Source organism: Scylla paramamosain, unplaced genomic scaffold (genome assembly GCF_035594125.1).
Source record: "Scylla paramamosain isolate STU-SP2022 unplaced genomic scaffold, ASM3559412v1 Contig176, whole genome shotgun sequence".
In the NCBI taxonomy this organism is placed as follows: domain Eukaryota; kingdom Metazoa; phylum Arthropoda; class Malacostraca; order Decapoda; family Portunidae; genus Scylla; species Scylla paramamosain.
Window position 1 is genome coordinate 52,722 of NW_026973841.1, and position 21,629 is coordinate 74,350.

The following is a 21,629-nucleotide window of genomic DNA, read 5'->3' on the forward strand; positions in this document are numbered from 1 at the left end:
CTGGCTGGTTGAATGGCTGACTGACTGACTGACTGACTGACTGACTGACTGACTGACTGACTGACTGACTGACTAGCTGAGTGACTGATTGATTGGCTAGTTGGTTGAATGGCTAGCTGGCTGGTTGAATGGCTGACTGACTGGCTGACTGACTGACTGACTGACTGACTGACTGACTGACTGACTGACTGACTGACTAGCTGAGTGACTGATTGATTGGCTGGTTGGTTGAATGGCTAGCTGGCTGGTTGAATGGCTGACTGACTGACTGACTGACTGACTGACTGACTGACTGAGGCAGAGAGACAGGTAGGTGTTGGCAGGGTTGGTTTGGTTTGGAGTGTTGAGGTTTTATGATATTGTAGAGACAGAGAGGTTCAAAGCTTAATTAGACTTGTATCTTTGAGCCATGAGTCAGTAGAGAGGGAGAAAGAGGCAGACAGGCAGAGAGACAGGAAAAACAGGGAGGAAGAAAAGCTATTTGCACTGTACCTATAGGTCAGTATGGTGTAGAGTTGTATACTTGAATCAAGAGTAAATATAGACGCAGATACGAAGGCGGGCAAGCTGAGAGAGAGGGAAAGAAAGGGTCTGAATGAAAGGGAGGAGTCAGGCCTGCAGAAGGGGAGCTTTTGGTATTGTTTACTGATTAGTGTGATAAAGTGTTGTGTTGTGTTGTGAGGTGCAGAGAAAGAGAGAGAGGCTTGTGTGGTGATATTTCATGTTGATGTACAGCAATATGAAATAGTTCTCAGGAGAGAGAGAAAGAGATAGAAATTAGTGACACACACACACACACACACACACACACACACACACACACACACACACAGTAATACTCTATAGAAACCTATTTCTTTCCTAATTTGTCTATCTCCATCTTGTTTTTCATTGTAAGTCATTAATGTTTATCTTGTATTGTCTTGGCATTATTAAAACATGAGGTATATTATTATTAGTGGTTGTAGTTTTGTATCACAACATTAACTTATATTAGTTTTGCCTGAAAATCTCTCGTTTTCTAACATTCTCCCATCCTGCAGGCCTGAGTCCAGACCGAGACCCAGAGAAATGTAAACAAACGCACCAGTCAGACTTGATATAGGAGTGAATTTGTTGCTTTTTAAAGCGGCAGTCGGTCTGTACATGTGTGAGGTGGCGAGGGGTGTCGCCAGGGGGCGGCTAGTAGCGTCTGCCACCAGGGAAATATGTAAAAACATAAAAAAGACGCTTCTCAAGAAAGGTAAGGCCGGTTGCAGCTTTTATTTTTTCTTTATTTCTTTCCATCAGGTTAGGTTTATATTAATTCAGTTAGTTAGGTTTGCTTAAGTCTCTCTCTCTCTCTCTCTCTCTCTCTCTCTCTCTCTCTCTCTCTCTCTCTCTCTCTCTCTCTCTCTGTGTGGTGCTAATGGTGCAGGAAGGCCTTGTCTACCTGCACCATAAGCCACTATACCATGCGTCACTGTACATTTAAACTGTACCCCAAAAACTTAACCTAACTGGCCCTCACTTAAAAAAAAATATATCGTTTTTTTTTCGTGTTCTTAATATTTCAGTGCTACAATACCACATCACTGTACCCTATGATGCTAATGGTGCAGGAAGGCCTTGTCTACCTTCACCATAAGCGACTGTACCATGCGTCACTGTACCTTAAAACTGTACCACAAAAACAACCTAACTGGCCCTCACCTGAAAAAAAATATCTTTTTTTTTTTGTGTTTGCTTAATATTTCAGTGCTACAGTACCACAGCACTGTACTCTATGGTGCTAATGGTGCAGGAAGGCCTTGTCTACCTTCACCATAAGCCACTGTACCATGTGTCACTGTACCTTAAATCTGTACCACAAAAACAACCTAACTGGCCCTCACCTGAAAAAAAATCTCTTTTTTTTTTAACCTAACCTAACCTAACCTAACCTTACCTAACCTAACCTAACCTAACCTAACCTGACCTGACCTGACCTAACCTAACCTAACCTAACCTAACCTGACCTAACCTAACCTAACCTAACCTAACCTGACCTGACCTAACCTAACCTAACCTAACCTAACCTAACCTAACCTAACCTAACCTATCCTAACCTAACCGAGACATTAAAAATTAGTCACAAGGCAAAAAGACGATTCAAAGTGACTGACATACCAAGCAATTAATTAGTGAAATCAGTCTTTGTTGACTACTCCAAAGCCTTTCAGTTTGTCGACCTCAGTATACTGTTAGGAAAAAGTGCATTATTAAGACATTATTAGTGGTTGTATCACGGTATTTTATAATAGACTTATAACTAGTTTCCCCTGAAAATCTTTCGTTTTCTATCATTCTTTCATTCTACACGCCTGAGCCCTGACAGAGACCCAGAGAAATGTAAACAGGCACGAGTCAGACTTGATATAGGGCTGAATTTGTTGCTTTTCAGAGAGGGGCAGTCGGTCTGTACATGCGTGAGGTGGCGAGAGGCGTGTCCAGGGGGCGGCTAGTAGCGTGTGCCACCGTGGAAATATGTACAGACATAAAGAAGACGCCCTCAAGAAAGGTAAGGCCGGTTCCAGCTTTTATTTTTATTTATTTATTTCCATCCCGGCTTGGGACCGCCCCTTTCCCGAGTCCTGAGGTGTTGGTGGACGGCCCGGGGGTGCTGTGTGCCCGTGAGTGTACCAGGTGCTCAAGCTTATACAAAACAAGGAAAGTTTGAAGCATTTTTAGAGGGGCAGTCGGTCTGTACTCGTACATGCGTGTACATTAATTTTGAGGTGTTCCTTGTCATCCCCTGTCACTCCTGCCTGCCTCTGTCACCTCTACCAATCCCTGTCAAGCTCTGCCAAGCCCTTTGTCACCTCTCAAGTAATGAGGTGGCTTGAGATGTGAGATTTTAAACAGAAGCCTTTGCTGTCACCCCTGCCAAGCCCTACCAAACCCTGTCAGCCCCCACCAAGGCCCTCTCAAGCCACCACTCAACCCCCTACCGAGACCTATCAGCTCTATAATCTGAAAAAAGTGCAGTGTCTTAGGAGGGATTGATTAAGTAAACAGTGACTTATGGCCAAAATGGAACTATATGGAGATTAAGTAGAGATTAGAATAGAAGCTGAAATTGAGCAGGATAGTTACAATCACAGACTTCCAACTTGCTACTCCTTGGTGTGAAAGAATCTGCAGGAAATTAAGTACATGGCAACTCCTGTTAGTCCCTCATGTGTTCTTGAAAGCAGACTGACAGATTCAGTGTGTGACATGCTGACGTGGGGGAAGGCTGTCTGGTGGCTGCTCTATGCTGTAGCTAACAAAATGGTTGTGTTTCAAGTGTTTTCATGCCTGGAAAGTCTACAGGTCATCATTACTAGTATAAATGTGTACTACAATGGTGAAATTTTGTGAAAAAATGTGCTGTTTATGTATTGGCAGGGAAAGATTTATGCTCATCAAGACAATGATAAAAAAAATTTTTATATTATTATTATTATTACTATTTTTTTTCTTTTACTTGTTTTGCTGTAAGATGAGACTACAATAACTGCCCCTTGATGCCCTATAAGGTACCGCCAAGCACCAAGGGGCGGCCACCACGGTGCACAGTGAAGCACGTCCCAGCATCCCTGTCACCATCTTTTCCCTGCCAATAATTATGCATTACATTTCCCAACTAATTTCATTCTAGTGCAACATTTCTACTACTAATGGTGGCCTGTACACTTCCCAGCATGACCAGTACAGCACTTCAAACAAACACAGCCTTTTCTTAGCCACAGCAAGGTGCAGCCACGACAGACAGCCTTCCCTAAGTCAGCATGTCACACTGCATCCATAACACTGAGCTTCCAGGAACACATCTGGGGGACTGATACAAGTTGCTGTGTAGGTCATTTGTCCCAGCAGACTCTTTCACACCAAGCAGGCATGAGGTGGTAGTCTGTGCAGTGCGTCAGTGCTTGGAATTTTGAACCGGTCTTGCTGCATCTATGGCCCAGAGACCAAACACAGACCAAACAGAGGGCTAGCTGAACCTAACACAAACCAAACAGACGCCCACCAGAACCATACACAGGCCCACAGAACTAACTGACTGGCTGGCCGGCTGACTCGCTGGCTGAGTGACTGACTGACTGACTGACTGACTGGCTGGCTGGCTGGCTTGCTGGCTGGCTTACTAACTGACTGACTGACTGACTGGCTGGCTGAGTGACTGATTGACTGGCTGGTTAGCTAGTTGGGTGGCTAGCTGGTTGGTTGAATGGCTGACTGACTGACTGACTGACTGACTGACTGACTGACTAGCTGAGTGACTGATTGATTGGCTGGTTGGTTGAATGCCTAGCTGGCTGGTTGAATGGCTGACTGACTGACTGACTGACTGACTGACTGACTGACTGACTGACTGACTGACTAACTGACTGACTGACTAGCTGAGTGACTGATTGATTGGCTGGTTTGTCGAATGGCTAGCTGGCTGGTTGAATGGCTAACTGACTGACTGACTGACTGACTGACTGACTGACTGACTGACTGACTAACTGAGTGACTGATTGATTGGCTGGTTGGTTGAATGGCTAGCTGGCTGGTTGAATGGCTGACTGACTGACTGACTGACTGACTTACTGACTGACTGACTGACTAACTGACTAGCTGAGTGACTGATTGATTGGCTGGTTGGTTGAATGGCTGACTGACTGACTGACTGACTGACTGACTGACTGACTGACTGACTGACTGACTGACTGACTGACTGACTGACTGACTGACTGACTGACTAGCTGAGTGACTGATTGATTGGCTAGTTGGTTGAATGGCTAGCTGGCTGGTTGAATGGCTGACTGACTGGCTGACTGACTGACTAACTGACTGACTGACTGACTGACTGACTGACTGACTGACTAGCTGAGTGACTGATTGATTGGCTGGTTGGTTGAATGCCTAGCTGGCTGGTTGAATGGCTGACTGACTGACTGACTGACTGACTGACTGACTGACTGACTGACTGACTGACTGACTGACTAGCTGAGTGACTGATTGATTGGCTGGTTGGTTGAATGGCTAGCTGGCTGGTTGAATGGCTAACTGACTGACTGACTGACTGACTGACTGACTGACTGACTGACTGACTGACTAACTGAGTGACTGATTGATTGGCTGGTTGGTTGAATGGCTAGCTGGCTGGTTGAATGGCTGACTGACTGACTGACTGACTGACTGACTGACTGACTGACTGACTGACTGACTGACTGACTGACTAACTGAGTGACTGATTGATTGGCTGGTTGGTTGAATGGCTAGCTGGCTGGTTGAATGGCTGACTGACTGACTGACTGACTGACTGACTGACTGACTGACTGACTGACTGACTGACTGACTGACTGAGTGACTGATTGATTGGCTAGTTGGTTGAATGGCTAGCTGGCTGGTTGAATGGCTGACTGACTGGCTGACTGACTGACTGACTGACTGACTGACTGACTGACTGACTGACTGACTAGCTGAGTGACTGATTGATTGGCTGGTTGGTTGAATGCCTAGCTGGCTGGTTGAATGGCTGACTGACTGACTGACTGACTGACTGACTGACTGACTGACTGACTGACTGACTAGCTGAGTGACTGATTTATTGGCTGGTTGGTTGAATGGCTAGCTGGCTGGTTGAATGGCTAACTGACTGACTGACTGACTGACTGACTGACTGACTGACTGACTGACTGACTGACTGACTGACTGACTAACTGAGTGACTGATTGATTGGCTGGTTGGTTGAATGGCTAGCTGGCTGGTTGAATGGCTGACTGACTGACTGACTGACTGACTGACTGACTGACTGACTGACTGACTGACTGACTGACTAACTGACTAGCTGAGTGACTGATTGATTGGCTGGTTGGTTGAATGGCTAGCTGGCTGGTTGAATGGCTGACTGACTGACTGACTGACTGACTGACTGACTGACTGACTGACTAGCTGAGTGACTGATTGATTGGCTAGTTGGTTGAATGGCTAGCTGGCTGGTTGAATGGCTGACTGACTGGCTGACTGACTGACTGACTGACTGACTGACTGACTGACTGACTGACTGACTGACTAGCTGAGTGACTGATTGATTGGCTGGTTGGTTGAATGGCTAGCTGGCTGGTTGAATGGCTGACTGACTGACTGACTGACTGACTGACTGACTGACTGAGGCAGAGAGACAGGTAGGTGTTGGCAGGGTTGGTTTGGTTTGGAGTGTTGAGGTTTTATGATATTGTAGAGACAGAGAGGTTCAAAGCTTAATTAGACTTGTATCTTTGAGCCATGAGTCAGTAGAGAGGGAGAAAGAGGCAGACAGGCAGAGAGACAGGAAAAACAGGGAGGAAGAAAAGCTATTTGCACTGTACCTATAGGTCAGTATGGTGTAGAGTTGTATACTTGAATCAAGAGTAAATATAGACGCAGATACGAAGGCGGGCAAGCTGAGAGAGAGGGAAAGAAAGGGTCTGAATGAAAGGGAGGAGTCAGGCCTGCAGAAGGGGAGCTTTTGGTATTGTTTACTGATTAGTGTGATAAAGTTCTGTGTTGTGTTGTGAGGTGCAGAGAAAGAGAGAGAGGCTTGTGTGGTGATATTTCATGTTGATGTACAGCAATATGAAATAGTTCTCAGGAGAGAGAGAAAGAGATAGAAATTAGTGACACACACACACACACACACACACACACACACACACACACACAGTAATACTCTATAGAAACCTATTTCTTTCCTAATTTGTCTATCTCCATCTTGTTTTTCATTGTAAGTCATTAATGTTTATCTTGTATTGTCTTGGCAGATGTGGTGAAGACAGTGTTATGCACCACCACACCACCATTACACTTCCTGTCTTGCTTGGTGAATGAACAGAGCACCACTAACATCACATCATTGCATCACCACATCACCACACCACCACCTCCTGTCCTGCCCCAGTGAAATAGAACATCACCACCACATCACCACATCAAGAGTCAGTGATTGGTGAGTACAGCAATTAGTATTTATATGCATGTAGTGTACTGTAATCTTGTTCATGTATGTATGTTGTGTGGACACAACCTTCCTGGCACACACTGACTTCACTTGACCTCATCTCACCAGGACACAAAGAACACACCTGACCTGTCATCATTCCTGACATACACTCACCCACCCAGACTTCACTACACACACACACACACACACACACACACACACATTATTATTATTGTTATTATTATTATTATTATTATTATTATTATTATTATTATTATTATTATTTTTATTATTATTATTATATTTCTCTTCTCTCTCTATAATTATTTATTTATTTATTCATCCGTTTCTTTATTTTGATGAAAAGAAATTATTAACATATGAGGCGCGCGGTACAACAACGACGTACGTACAACAACGACGTAACCGTGTTTTTGCCTGCTCCGTGTGGTAGAAGGGTGTAAAAGTCTCGTGGTGATGTCGGCCAAGTCATATTCGACCATCTAAGCACCTGTACTAAGGCTCAAAGTCGAGCGTAGTGCGGAGAAAATTTCTCTGGACTAACATCTCGAAAGCGGTACAACAACGACGCAACCTGCTCCTCCCAGCCTCACGTGCGTATGGCCAATCAGCGGTGCGGTTGCAGCCGCCCGGCGCGGGCGAGCCAATCACAGCACCGCTGCCATGTTTACCAGCGCCGTTGCCATGGTGACAACACACTCACCATGTGCTCATCCACTCTGCCCTTTAACACGCCCGAGCACAGACGCACGCTACCTTTCTCGTGACTCTTTACGCAACTATGGCTACTAGAGTGCAGACGAAAGTGTCACAGCATCCTGCTGTGGCCACCAGCCTTACGTAAGTTTTTTAAATCCCCAGTCAACCCGACTTAGTGGGTTGAAGGGGGATTTAAAGGGTTGGTAAATCCGCTAAGGGCATTGCCAGGATCAAACAGACGTATCCTGGTAATCAACTTAACTGTCTCAAGCCAGTGTAAAGGATGAGAGCCAACTATATTCATTGAATACAAAAAAAAAAAAAAAAAATTCGTTTCTTCATAATGTTCTTGACATAGCGGCTTTCCATTAATACTTACCAGAATGCATGCACAAACATAAAATTATCAGCATTACACACTGTTAGTCATAGCAGGACGTCAAAGTTATGGTAGGAGTAATAACGTGCCGGTAATGAGTAAGTTTTATTTTTTACGCTCGGAAAAAAATTCATAAAAAATTTATTTATGTACCAATCTTCATGAAACTTTCACTTAATACTATGTGTACTAGGCTCTAACACATTATTAACAAATGAAAACAATATCGGGAAAAAAAATTATTACCTACGGTATACGCGTTAATTAACGCGTAAGTCATCCACCCAAAATCGTCACCTATCACTTCGAAACCTACATCCCCAAACAGAACTACCCAAGACCTTTCAAATGATGTATAATACTTACTTATTTAAGGGTATCCTTTTGTGCGCAATCAGTGTTTAACTTTGAGCGCGTTTTTCTCGAAACTTCCATTTCTCGGTTACGTCGTTGTTGCGCCGCGCGCCTCATATATCAATTTAATCTCTCTCTCTCTCTCTCTCTCTCTCTCTCTCTCTCTCTCTCTCTCTCTCTCTCTCTCTCTGAATCTGTTTCTCATTTTTCAGAACAGATTCTTTTCCATCTAATTATGAAACCTAACTCTCTCTCTCTCTCTCTCTCTCTCTCTCTCTCTCTCTCTCTCTCTCTCTCTCTCTCTCTCTCTCTCTCTCTCTCTCTCTAATGAACCCTCCAGTTTTTTTTTTTTTTATAATACGAGTGTAAATATTTTGCATGGTGGCTTCACAATGCCGCAGTGCCACTGAAAAAATATTATGATGTTTTTTGAGTGGCGAACAGTCTGGGTTTTTTTTTTCTTAATTGAATGAGTGAAAGACTCTGATTCTTTATGTACGTGTGTGTGGCTGAATATGTGTATGTGTGTGTGTGTGTCTATGTGTGTTTGTGTACAGGCCTCTTCTCTAGTGTCACAATGCCATAAGTGATGGTGCTTCGTGTGCAGGTGTGTATTACGTGTATAAGGTGTGTGAGTGCGTACAGTGCCACATAGAGCCCTACAGTGCCAGACCAGGGGAGTGAAACAAATCTGGCATCTTCGTAGTGACGTCATGGCGCGCGCGCGCGCAGCTACTCGGTTCATTCCAGTGATCGAAAAGTATAATAGCGAATCTTGTCTCCCAGCCTGCAGCCAGCCCTAGCCTGACCCGCCAGACATGTGTCCCAGGCCTTCCCCTAGCCTGTAGAGCCATGTAAGCCTGCAGGTCAAGGTCAGGTAAAAAAAAAACAGGCCGTAACGTAAAAGATCAAGACATTTACGAAGACTGTCTTTGATGGGCTCAGGTCCTCCGTGCAGACCACCAACAAGCAAGAGATTGACGAAATACAGGTTGTGAAGACGCTGCAAGCTGATGCCTTCAGAGATCGCGAAGGTAATAGTCACACATGCTCACCCTGCACTTATCACCCTGATAGTCCAAGATAGTAGTGACATTAGTGGTTCTTCAATGTCCGCCTCCCTCTCTCCCTCTCTCTCTCTCTCTCTCTCTCTCCGCTGCCTGTCACCAACTTGGCCCTCTCTTCATTCGTTTTTTTTTCAGTTTTCTTATCTCCTGCGCTTATTATTACCGCCATACTGCGTGTATAGATAGTTTATACACCCATACATCTGCCATGAATGTATTACCGTGATAGTCCAAGCTGTCAGTGAGATTGATAGTACGTGTTTGGACCCCTCTCCCCACCATCCGACACCAAACAACCGCCTTGTCGCTAACATTTTTCCTTATTTCTTCCCTGATACGCTTATTTATACATCTATACTGCGTTCATACATAGATTATACATTGATACATGTACCCTGAGTTCCTGTGCATGTAAAAATGTGTCTATAGTACGAAAAATAACAAGATAATTTTTCCATATTTTTCCTTCCTTTCCCCGCCCTCACCAAAACATCGGTGCCCTTCTTTTTTTCATTGTTTCTTCTCATTCACGCCCATAGGTGAATTATTCATTTACACATCTACTATTCACATCCCAGCCCGATAATCCTAGTCTGTAGTTAAATAAGATACTTTGTGTTAGTCAGCGTCACCTATGCCTGCATCTCCATCCCCTCCCTCTCTGTCATCCCAGACTGACAATATTAATTTCTCCTCACCTACGCTTATTTATATGCCAATATACTGTTCATACATATTTCATACATACATACATGTCATGTTTCTCTGTATATATAGATTTCTACCTGTAATGATAAAAGTATAAATGTATGCCTTGGGTCTGGCAGGTAAATGAATCTTCAGTTTGTTTTCTTAATTTCTTCATGTCACTATACCACAGCACTGTACCCTATGGTGCTAGTGGTGCAGGAAGGCCTTGTCTACCTACACCATAAACCACTGTACCATGCATCACTGTAACTTTAAACTGTAGCACAAAAACTTAACCTAACTGTGATGTTCCTAGACCTCCTAAACGATTTCCAAGAGTGGTGAATCAACTTGCAAGACTCCCACTGTTGCAGTACCATGTCAGTGTACATTGTGGTGTTAATGGTGCAGTACAAGGGCCTGGCAGTGTACCATGTGCCATAGTACCTCAAAAACACCTGTAAGACTGTTTTTCTTCTTTTCCTCTGATATATTTGTTTATTTATTTATTTATTACAATTTTTTATCTATTGTTTTGGTTTGCTTCAGAATCCTGAATCATGTGTTTTTTTTTTCTATTTATTTTTATTATTTTATTTATTTATTTCTATATAATTAGATTTGGTTAGGTTAGCTCAGCTGAGTTAGGTTGGCTTCAGTTCATCAAAGTTAGGTCAGGTTAGGTTACGTCAGGTCAGGTTAGTCTAGAATAATTTACGTTAGGTTAAGTTAGGTTACGTTAGGTTAGGTTAAGTTAGCTTACATTAGGTTAGGTCAGGTCAGGTTAAGTTAGGTTAGGTTAGGTCATCCCCTGTCAGTCCTGCCTGCCCCTGTCACCTCTACCAATCCCTGTCAAGCTCTGCCAAGCCCTTTGTTACCTCTCAAGTAATGAGGTGGCTTGAGATGTGAGATTTTAAACAGAAGCCTTTGCTGTCACCCCTGCCAAGCCCTACCAAACCCTGTCAGCCCCCACCAAGGCGCTCTCAAGCCCCACCAAGGCCTGTCAACCCCCTACCGAGACCTATCAGCTCTATAATCTGAAAAAAGTGCAGTGTCTTAGGAGGGATTGATTAAGTAAACAGTGACTTATGGCCAAAATGGAATGACTGACTGACTGACTGACTGACTAGCTGAGTGACTGATTGATTGGCTAGTTGGTTGAATGGCTAGCTCCAACACTTGAACTGACCAGTCTTACACCTCAACAGGTCCTCACCTTGTTGTAGGAGAGCTGACAACATGTACCAGCCAGCAGCAACTCCCATGCTAACAGGCTTCTCCCCCGCGGGTATGTAGCACCTCTGGAGTCGCTCGATGAAGAAGAGGATGCTGGCGAGGCCTGTCGTGTTAGCCGGGATGCGCCGGTACAGAGCTGTGTCCGTTGGGGTTGTGTAGGCAAGCATCTTCTTGGCAAGGTCCTCGTAGGTGGCCGCAAACAGTTTACGGCTGTGGGATGAGAACTTGTCTTGTGAATGTGACGTTGGGGTGAGTGTTAATCTGATTTTGTGTTACTATGTTCTGTGGGGAGTGGGTGTTAATGTGATTTTTTGTTAACTGAATGCTGTGTCTGACCTCCTGAGGTGTAGTATGGTGGGCCACAAGATTGTCCCTTTCCACTAGGGGCTGACAGATGATATTAAGAGTGTGAATGTGTGTGTGGTGTTAACGTGCTGGAGTGTGCACAGCCAGGAGTGTTTGGGGAATGAAAATAAAAGGAGTTATGGATGTTTAAAAATGCATCTTTTGAGAGCTAAGTATACAAGAAAGTTGGTGTGTTTGGGGAATGAGTAAACAATGAAGAAATGTTTTGAGGAACTGGGTGTGCAGAGGCAGGAGTGTTTGGAGAATGAGAATACAGGAAGACAGGAATGATTTGGGAATAAGTGTACAAGAAAGGAGTGTTTGAGTGACAATATATAAGGAAGAGGTGTTTTGAAAATGAGAGTACAAGGAATGAGCATTTTGGGAGTTAATATACAAGGAAGCAAGTATTTAAGGGACAAGTATACAAGATTATTTTCCTGTCATATGTCATTATACAATGTTTTTCTTTGTTATATACATCATTCCCTTTCACTTTTCATATCTTGTGTTCTCGTCATTCTGATGTAATGTTACAGATAGAGAATGTTTGGTGTCAAATTTTCACTAATTTCATATGTGTATAAACTTTCATTTCATTGACTTTTTTTTACTATTACTACTATATTTTCTTGCTTTTTAAACAAGTCTTTTCTTTCAGAGGAGGGAAGCACAGGGGAAGAGGAGGACGAGGAGGAAGAGAGTTAAGAGTCACAAGAGGAGGAGGAAGGTGGAAAGAAAGAGGAAGGAGAGGAGGAGGAGGAGGAGGAGGAAGATGGAGAAGGAAAGGAGAAAGATAAGAAGGAAGGAAATGCCGCAGAAGGAGAAGGTGAGTTGTTAATAAGGTTTTGTGTGACAAGTTTTCTGAAAATTTTATTTGTTTACATGAAGTTCGTTTTGTATATATTACTCTTAATATACTACTTCTCCCACCACATGCAATTTGTCTGTCTGCTGTTGTGGTTCTTTCATTTCTTGTTCCCTTTCCTGAATATACCATTTCCTTAGTTTCATATCTAGTACCCTCCAATAAAATTTCTGCTTCTCGGTCTCTGTACTTCTCTCGTTTTTTTTGCTTGGCTTCATTCCTCAGATCCTTCTCTTTTTCCCTTTCTTCCAAGTTCATATCTCTTTTTTACCCAAATATTCTTGTATTCTGAATTTTCAGCCAGCTTCCCAGTTCTCACTAGGATCTCCTTTACTGTAACTTGGGATCTCATTCTCACTTTTAATGGTCTTTTACCTCCTTCACTATATTTTCAAATTCTATATGCTTCTTCCACTTCTCATTCCAGTCCCTGTTCTTCACCTTGGACCATTGTAATAATTTTCCTTACCAACTCCTCTCTCTCTCTCTCTCTCTCTCTCTCTCTCTCTCTCTCTCTCTCTCTCTCTCTCTCTCTCTCTCTCTCTCTCTCTCTCTCTCTCTCTCTCTCTCTCTCTCTCTCTCTCTCTCTCTCTCTCTTATTCCCTTTTCTTCCTTTCTTCCTTCCCTCCTATCTTTGTTTCTCCCTCCTCCTCCTCCTCCTCCTCCTTCCTCCTCCTCCTCCTCCTCCTCCTCCTCCTCCTCCTCCTCCTCCTCCTCCTCCTCCTCCTCCTCCTCCTCCTCCTCCTCCTCCTCCTCCTCCTTCATTCTACCTAACAAGAAATAATAGATTCAAGATTATACCCAAACGTTTTAAATCCCACAAGGCCAAACATTTTTTCTTTAATCGTATAGTAAATATATGGAGTAAACTTCCTGCAGAAATTGTGAACAATATTGAAATTGTGAAAGCAATATTATTGAATCAGTTCATCCTAAACATTTGCACTTTTTTTTTCCACAGAGCAATAAGAAATTAGAATTGACAGAGAAACCAGACAAGGGACTGCATTTGAAGAAGCACAAGAACCAAGAAATTACATCATTCAATGAAATGACAACATAATCTAAAGTAAGAATTTACATAGCTTTCATTTTGGTTTACATTCTGAAAGGTAACAGTAACATGGATATGTTTTTATATTGAAATCTTTCTCTGATTGCATACAAATGGTACCAATCAACAAATAATAATGTAATACTTAGAAGCTGGGAATTCAAATCACTGGTAGATAAAATGAACCACCATTCTAGAGTGTACATAACTAAGGAATTAATATACTGGTTAACTGTCACACCAGCATGAACAGAATAGCAACAATTGTTGAGTAGAGTCTGTAGGAGGCAGGGAAGGAGGCATGTAGTCAGTTTTAGAGAGCAGTTATTATGAAATCAGCTGTAGAATATTCCTAAGATGCAATACTACTGGAGTCTGTCAGCTTGAAGACAGTTTATTAAAGAAGGGAAGTTCATGAGATATAAAGCCTTTGATTATTCAGTTTCATTTCCAAAGTAACATTTATTTATTGGTGTGTTGCTTCCTGTAAATAGTAAAGCCTTGACAGCACTGCATCTCTCACACCACGCTGTAACTGTTGAGAGAACCCTAACCCTTAGAGAGAGGAGGAGGGAATCCTTGGTTTATGTTCAGTAAAGCCCTGTATTCTTGTCATGGCAATGTAGAATGGAGGCGTCATTGGTTTATGTTCAGTAAAGCCCTGTATTCTTGTCATGGCAATGTAGAATGGAGGCGTCCTTGGTTTATGTTCAGTAAAGCCCCGTATTCTTGTCATGGCAATGTAGAATGGAGGCGTCCTTGGTTTATGTTCAGTAAAGCCCTGTATTCTTGTCATGGCAATGTAGAATGGAGACGTCATTGGTCACATACTGTTCTAATGTAATCTAATGTAATCTAATGGAATCATGAAGGTGTAAAAATGCAGGATATGGACATCATCAGCTTTTGTCATTAAGGGTGGTAAAGTGAAAGATTTGTTAATCACTTTGGTCTTTAGTTGATGCTTCTGGTGAGGCTTTCCTGTTTAAACTTGGCATAATATATATAAAATGATGTGGCATGTTAAACAAGTTAACTTACTGCCTTCTTGTGTCTTTCACAGATAGAAATCAAAAACGTCACAAGACAGAATAGTGAGCTGCATGCACTTATCACAGAGTATAAAGTCACTCCCTCAGAGGAAAAAGACAAGGATGGCATGTCTTCATGTGAGAACTCAGAAGCTAAATGTGAGCTACCATCCACATGAATATATATTTGTATATCAAACTGACATTCTCCTTGGAGGGAGGCTTTCCAAAGTGCACACACACACACACACACACACACACACACACACACACACACACACACACACACACATCTCTGCATCAGGACTCAACAGCCAGACTGATAAACAATTACTTCACCCAAGATGATCAGCTGATAGGATTAGCTGTGGATGAGCCTCCTGTGGTGACTAGGAGTACAAAAGCCAGCAGCTAATTTTGGGAGCTGCCAGTCATCATGGTCCTGGTGTCTGAGGTGCTGCTTTTGCATTTTCCCAGTCATGGGTCGAGGCTACATCACATTTATTCATTCACAGTTGCTCTTAGTTATCTCTGTTACAAGTTAAAATTTTTCCTGGCTCCACAGACATTTCTGGTGCATCTAACCCTCTCTCCATTGCCCTTCTATTTCCCTTAGTCTTATACCCACTTCTTACATTACGTCTAATTACTTCCATTGGTCATTCTTGTCTGGCCCTCTGTTGCATCAATTTTTCACCTCCAGGTACAGATACCAAGGGGAAATTGCTGGGTCAAGTGGCTACACTGACATCTGAGGTTAGCAGGTTGGAGAGTGAGTGCAGCAGTCTTCAGGTTCAGCTAGACTGTGAGAGGGATAAGTATAACAAACTGCTGGGAGAATCTCTTGCTCATGAAAAGTTGTCTGAAGATGTCATAACTGAACCAAAAGGTAAGAAAGTTTATATTCTCTAATAATAAAGCAAATAATTTTTCCTCACTGTTGCTCAATTTTTTGAATTAATAACAAAATAAAAGCATTGTTATTGGATTTGTTTATTGAGGCTGTATTAAGAAAAGTTGAGAGAAACAAACTTATTGTTTTATCAGGAGAAACAACAGGATTGGGAGGAACTGAGCTTTAACAGAAGCTGCAACAACTGCAGGAGGCTCACAGGGTCCTGGAGAGCAGGTTAACTTGCAGCATGAAGGAGGTGGCTGAGCTAAGTGACAGGAAGTAGCAGCTTAAGCATGCTGTAGTGCATGAGGAGACAGAGTCCATCGGTGTATGCATGTTTTTTGCTCATTTGAATCATCTGTAAAAGTGAAGTGGAGGAAGTGTTTACTGTTTACTGTATGCCATTTCCTTGGTCTTTTAATGAAGAATTTTATCCTTCTTCAGGTGACTACATCACCATCTACCAGTTGCAGCGAGGAGTGATGAAGCAACAAGCTCGAGAACGCGAGTTAGACCTTGCCAGCCTCCATCATGAATGAGAGGAAATGAAGCAAAACCACTCTGCAGGTTAGTGCTCTCTTTTGCATCTCACACACTTCTTATTCATGTCATGGCAGATTAGTGATTTCTGCTGCATCTCACACACTTCTTATTCAATTGCTGGCAGGTTAGTGATCTCTGCTGCATCTCACACACTTCTTATTCAATTGCTGGCAGGTTAGTGATCTCTGCTGCATCTCAAACGGTTCTTATTCAGGTGTTGACCAAAGTACTAAGCCTTCATATCATTACCTTGCTCTGTGATGGAGGCTACACCATCTGGCATCTAGCTGAGATTTAATGTTGCAGTAAAGCTTCCATATGAGTTCATGTAGAGCAAAATGTTTTCAAATGCCAGGGAAGTAGTGTAATGTAACCTTCCAGAGAAATCTATCCCTCATTTATTAGTTAACAGGAGTGTTTAATGTACTTAATGTGATTAGCCAGGATCAAGGGTCAACTTCTTCACTGACCATTTACTCTCAGGTGATGTATCTGTCCTCCATGAGTCACCAGAGACACATAAGGTGTTGTAAGTGAAATTTCATCTATTAGATTTATTCAAAATGTGAATTAACACAGTTGTTTCCTGCAGGATTTGATATCAAAGCTGGTGCAGGAAAAGGAAGCAGATCATGACCTTCAGCAGCTCGAGAAGATAAGCAGCGTCCTTAAGAGTCCAGTTGCTATCTTTAGCAGTGTTGGTGAGTAGTAAAAACTGAGCCATCTTATGAAGTGCAACGAAACATTATTATTATCTTCATAATTTTCTTGAAATAAACAGATTTCTGTGGCATGTTGCTCATTAGCACTTTAATATCAGATAACACCAGTTATTTATGTAATGATGTAATGTACTAAGTAGATGAAATACAAGTGGCATCTGCTAACACTCTTGATGTGGAACAGGAACCAGTGAGTCTGAGACACCCACCAGCAGTGGAAAGCTGGCTGACGAGCGCCTCAAGCACTCTGAAAAGGTGGAGCAACAACAAGAAACAGAAAATTGCATCCATCATTCTTTGCCTGAGGAGGGAATTGATGCTCTGTTGACCCTTCACACTGATGTCCCTCATGAGGAGGCAGAATATGAATCCTACAGAACTTGCCCATAGAAAGACCAAAACTGTTACTGCTGCCACACTGCCACCACTTCCACTGACACCAAAAGCCCAACTGTGCAGAGAATCCTGGACCTCCGCAATGAAATGGAGTCCACCAGTCACCTGGAGCACTTTAGCCTCCAAAAGTTCCATCCGTGTCCATTGTGTTTGGGTAAACTTATCACTGTATAAGGGGACAAGTATCAGTGTATGGTTACTATATACTCATTTGTACTTAAAGATGTCATGTCACATCATTCTCTCTCTCTCTCTCTCTCTCTCTCTCTCTCTCTCTCTCTCTCTCTCTCTCTCTCTCTCTCTCTCTCTCTCTCTCTCTCTCTCTCTCTCTCTCTCTCTCTCTCTCTCTCTCTCTCTCTCTCTCTCTCTCTCTCTCTCTCTCTCTCTCTCTCTCTCTCTCTCTCTCTCTCTCTCTCTCTCTCTCTCTCTCTCTCTCTCTCTCTCTCTCTCTCTCTCTCTCTCTCTCTCTCTCTTTCTTTCTTTCTTTCTTTCTTTCTTTCTTTCTTTTTGCATATTTTACTGCTTTACATTCCTCCCCACAGTATTTTTTTTCATCTACTTTATGACTGCAGTAGTTTTATCATCCCAGTGTATGCCGTATCCACTCTGAAACTGTAATTCACCAATCAGCTCAAATGTGTCTCTGTTTTGATAATCATTAATTTGTTTCAGCTACACAACCACTCTGATAAGGGACAAAATCTACTTCACCAGTCATCTATGTCATACAGTCATATATATTCATACATATGACAAAATACTCTTCCTAAGACATTTCTTATTTTCTCTTCTCAAGTGACCTGTCCATCTATCTAAGGTACCACATAACATTTAAAACTTACAATATTGCATTTAATTCATGAACATTTTTTTGTCTATGTAGACTTGAAATTGTATTGCGTATAGACTATCTCTCATTCTATACCTAACACCTGTTCCTAAGAATCCCCAGGTGATAGCCATGGTGACTGGCTGGTCTCCTACTGAGTGGCTGGGGTTTTCCAAAAGTGAGGGTTGGTGTTCTATACCATACCATGTGCCCTGTTTGTATTCCTTCTCTATCCTCTGTATTATATTCTATGTAAAGATGGTGCTGGGGTGGGATCTACTTCTTATTCCCTAAAAGTGATGAGGAGTGACACTGGGCAGCATTAATTTGCTCCTTAGAGATGGCTGGGTTCCTGTGGATGAGTGGGCCATGCTGTGCTTTGTCAAGGATGGTGTTTGGTATTGTGATGACTCTTGCCACAATCAAGTGTCTCCCAAAGAGTAGTGGAGTACCTATGTATGGTGTTGACCCAAGCTGTCCAGGTCTCATCCAATGCCTTAATATGATTTAGATGATCAAAATGGTTTAACTCACCATTTAATCAGCTGACTGATTTGAATGGAGAAGTATGTAATGTGTTGTAGCCTAACCATCCCTGCCAGCATGGTCAGACTCTTGGTAGTAACCTGAAATGCTCCTAGGTAGTGAGTATCATTGCACATAATGATCTTTACTTTGTCAGTAATTCAATGATACTGAATATTACTCTACTGGATTTTGCTCAGCACTGCTTGGTAACTTTTGGCCATAATCCCAGGTCTGGAATGATATGAAGCCATGTTTTTACATTCCATATGAGACAGGCAAGCACTATGCTTTGCCTGACTGATACCTGTACTTTGCATTTTAATAAAGTTATTGAAATTGTTATTGAGTGTTTGTATTGAACTCATTAGCTTTGTAATAGTGTGCGTCTCATCATGCATTCATTAATGATGTAGAGTGGAAATGTCCACTCCTATCATGCATAATATCAATGCATTATTGGTTTATGTTGTTATTTGTGTATAAATTGTAAAGTTATGCCAGTCTATTTTAGTACAAACTAAATATCAGCTGGAAGAGAGGACAGGTAATGGCACACTAAAACACAGGAAGGGACAATGATATAACCATCCAATTTAACAATACACAGAGCAAGAAGAATGAGAAAGCAATAAAAATGGATTATTTAATGGATGATTAATAGACCCTCATTTGTAATGTTATTTCAGGCAAGAATATTAAAAGAGACAGCTGGCTTGCCCTTTGTACTTGTTCAGCTTGCCCTTAGCACTTGTTCATACATGACAGAATGAGAGATCTATGGGTGGGGGTGACACCTGGAAATGGGTATGATTCATGAAGGGATTGATTGATTGGTTGACTGACTGATTAAGAAAAAAAAACGTAGCAGTGGAGGGTGGGGGGGGGGGAAGGCGCCCCCAACTTTCCAGTCATATATGGCGTGGAAGGGACAATACCAGCAAAGAAAAATATGAGAAAATGCATAATTTACTACAAAACCCAAAATGCGAAATAAAACCTTGCCAAATTGAACCTTCCCACGAAGGTAATGAATGGAGTTTTGATGCAATGAGCCACAGTTACTTAAAACACTCAACAAATATAACACCTGCCAAAAAAATAAAATAAATAAATAAAATCAATCAATAAATAAAGATAAAAACGCGAGAAAACCTTTAAATTATCACAACGCGAAATATACACACACGCTAAACTGGATGCGTCATTAATTAATATCCCCCCAATAGTTTATAGCCCCTCCCCTATTCATTGCTCCCCCTCCCTGCCTTGAGGAACACCTTCACTTATGGCCTGCTGTTGGGTCAGATTTGAGCCATTTTAACCTCGAATTACATACAATACATACATACATATCGTCTCCTTGCAATAATTATAATAGTCTTCCTGGCTTAATTTTTGTTTATTCATTATTCCTTATGTATTTATTAATTATTTGTCATTTCTCTAATTCCTTGTTTTATTTAGCCTCGGTATTTAACTAAGCATTTTTTTTTTTTCACTTTCTGACTGTGGCCCTTGCAATGAATGGCTTAATTCTTTATTTACTGTTCCTTACGTGTTTATTGATTATATGTGAGTTATTTATTTGATATTCATGATTTTTTTTTTTTTACTTCGTATTTCTTTATATGATAGTTTTATCTTTTCGTGTTTTCTGGCTTAAGTTTTGTTTATTACTCCTTGTTTGTGTTATTAGGTGTGTCATTAATTATTTGTCTTATTTCTCGTAGTTTAATGGATTTTTTTAGCACTTTAATTATTAGAGTTCCTCACCAGTCATTTTATTCGAGAGAGAGAGAGAGAGAGAGAGAGAGAGAGAGAGAGAGAGAGAGAGAGAGAGAGAGTCTAAATGAATGATAAAAAAAATAATAATCAGTTACAGTATTTTATTTATAAACAAGAACAATTCATGATAATAATAATAATAATAATAATAATAATATTTAAATACAAGGAGGAAAATGTGTAATAATAATAATAATAATAATAATAATAATAATAATAATAATAATAATAATAACAATAACTGCTTTTATCTTACTCACACAGATAAATAGTTTTATAAATAGTTTATTGACCATAAACATTGTGTACATACACACAAAATTAAATAGAACAGATAAAAATTTCAAAATGTAGTCAGTGACACACAGAAGACTGGTGACAAAACCTACTAAAGCCCATTAAATGATTGGGTGTCTCAAGTTTCCACATCATCAGTGGAACACTGCTTCTGAGCACTCAGGGATGGACAAGCTTTTCATGGCTTGTGTGAATGGAGACAAGACGTGTAGGGGATTTATTTGTTCTGTTTTTTCTTGTCCTACTCTCTCTTCCTCCCTCTTGACTCTTCCTTTGCTTCATCCTACTCTTTCTCTTGCTCATTCTTTCTCTCTCTCTCTCTCTCTGGACTTTTCAGACATAGCTCCTTATGATTTTTTGGCAATCCCAAACCTGTTGACAGTATCCTTATCTGAGAGCCAAGGAGACCATGCAGAATGTGGCAGCATACCTATCATTGGTTGCAGAAGCGTTTGAGCAGTGGAGTGATGGATGATTGTAGGAATGTGGTGGCACTGCTATCCACCATGACATTCATCCACATAACAGAACCATCTCACATGGTGCATTCAGCCTCAGGGAGAGGAACCTCTGTAGCCTTGGGCAGTAGCCCTTGGTCAGGTTTGCTCCAGAGTCAAACCTGCTTACCATCCGAGAATACCTTGGGGAGGAATGAGGAAGCCTTTTGCTCTGAACCCATGAAAATTGTTCAACCCTATAAGAGAAAAATATGAATGTTGAACAAATTGATGAGAAATGGAAGGATTAATGGGCTAAGTGTGTTGGATTACAGAGGGCTTTCTTTGAAGGACATTTTGAATGATACCATAATTTTGGCCCTTAGCCCAAGGTTGGATACTTCTGAACCGTTCTTGCATTTTTAAGCTAAGTAATATAAAATGCTCAATTAACAAAGGAAGGATAATGAAAAGATAAAA

The 21,629-nt window shown here is 41.7% G+C and overlaps 1 protein-coding gene across 10 annotated transcripts; it reads left to right on the forward strand.

The window, feature by feature from the left end:
- The first annotated feature begins 2,403 nt into the window (after nucleotides 1-2,403).
- Nucleotides 2,404-17,401, forward strand: LOC135099671 (uncharacterized). 10 transcript variants are annotated; one of them, XR_010268258.1, is made up of 11 exons: nucleotides 2,404-2,539; nucleotides 6,795-6,979; nucleotides 9,213-9,460; nucleotides 11,392-11,668; nucleotides 12,426-12,593; nucleotides 13,594-13,701; nucleotides 14,750-14,876; nucleotides 15,421-15,606; nucleotides 15,765-16,179; nucleotides 16,748-16,856; nucleotides 17,062-17,401. XR_010268258.1 is itself a non-coding variant. In XM_064002081.1 (8 exons), the coding sequence occupies exons 3-6, from the start codon at nucleotides 12,540-12,542 to the stop codon at nucleotides 15,797-15,799; spliced, it is 402 nt and encodes a 133-aa protein (XP_063858151.1). In that variant the 5' UTR covers nucleotides 9,093-9,460; nucleotides 11,392-11,668; nucleotides 12,426-12,539; the 3' UTR covers nucleotides 15,800-16,179; nucleotides 16,748-16,856; nucleotides 17,062-17,401. The 10 variants fall into 10 exon arrangements, 1 of the variants encoding a protein (XP_063858151.1); XR_010268259.1 differs by lacking the exon at nucleotides 2,404-2,539 and adding an exon at nucleotides 3,844-3,858; XR_010268264.1 differs by lacking the exon at nucleotides 9,213-9,460.
- Nucleotides 17,402-21,629: the final 4,228 nt, after the last annotated feature.

What these genes read in the sequence shown, in the direction of transcription:
- LOC135099671 (XM_064002081.1), top strand. Translation starts at nt 12,540, where the DNA reads ATGGAGAAGGAAAGGAGAAAGATAAGAAGGAAGGAAATGCCGCAGAAG. An exon ending in TGAGAACTCAGAAGCTAAAT is followed by an intron (nt 14,877 to 15,420) that starts GTGAGCTACCAT and finishes TTTCACCTCCAG; the next exon opens with GTACAGATACCAAGGGGAAA. An exon ending in TGTCATAACTGAACCAAAAG is followed by an intron (nt 15,607 to 15,764) that starts GTAAGAAAGTTT and finishes TTGTTTTATCAG; the next exon opens with GAGAAACAACAGGATTGGGA.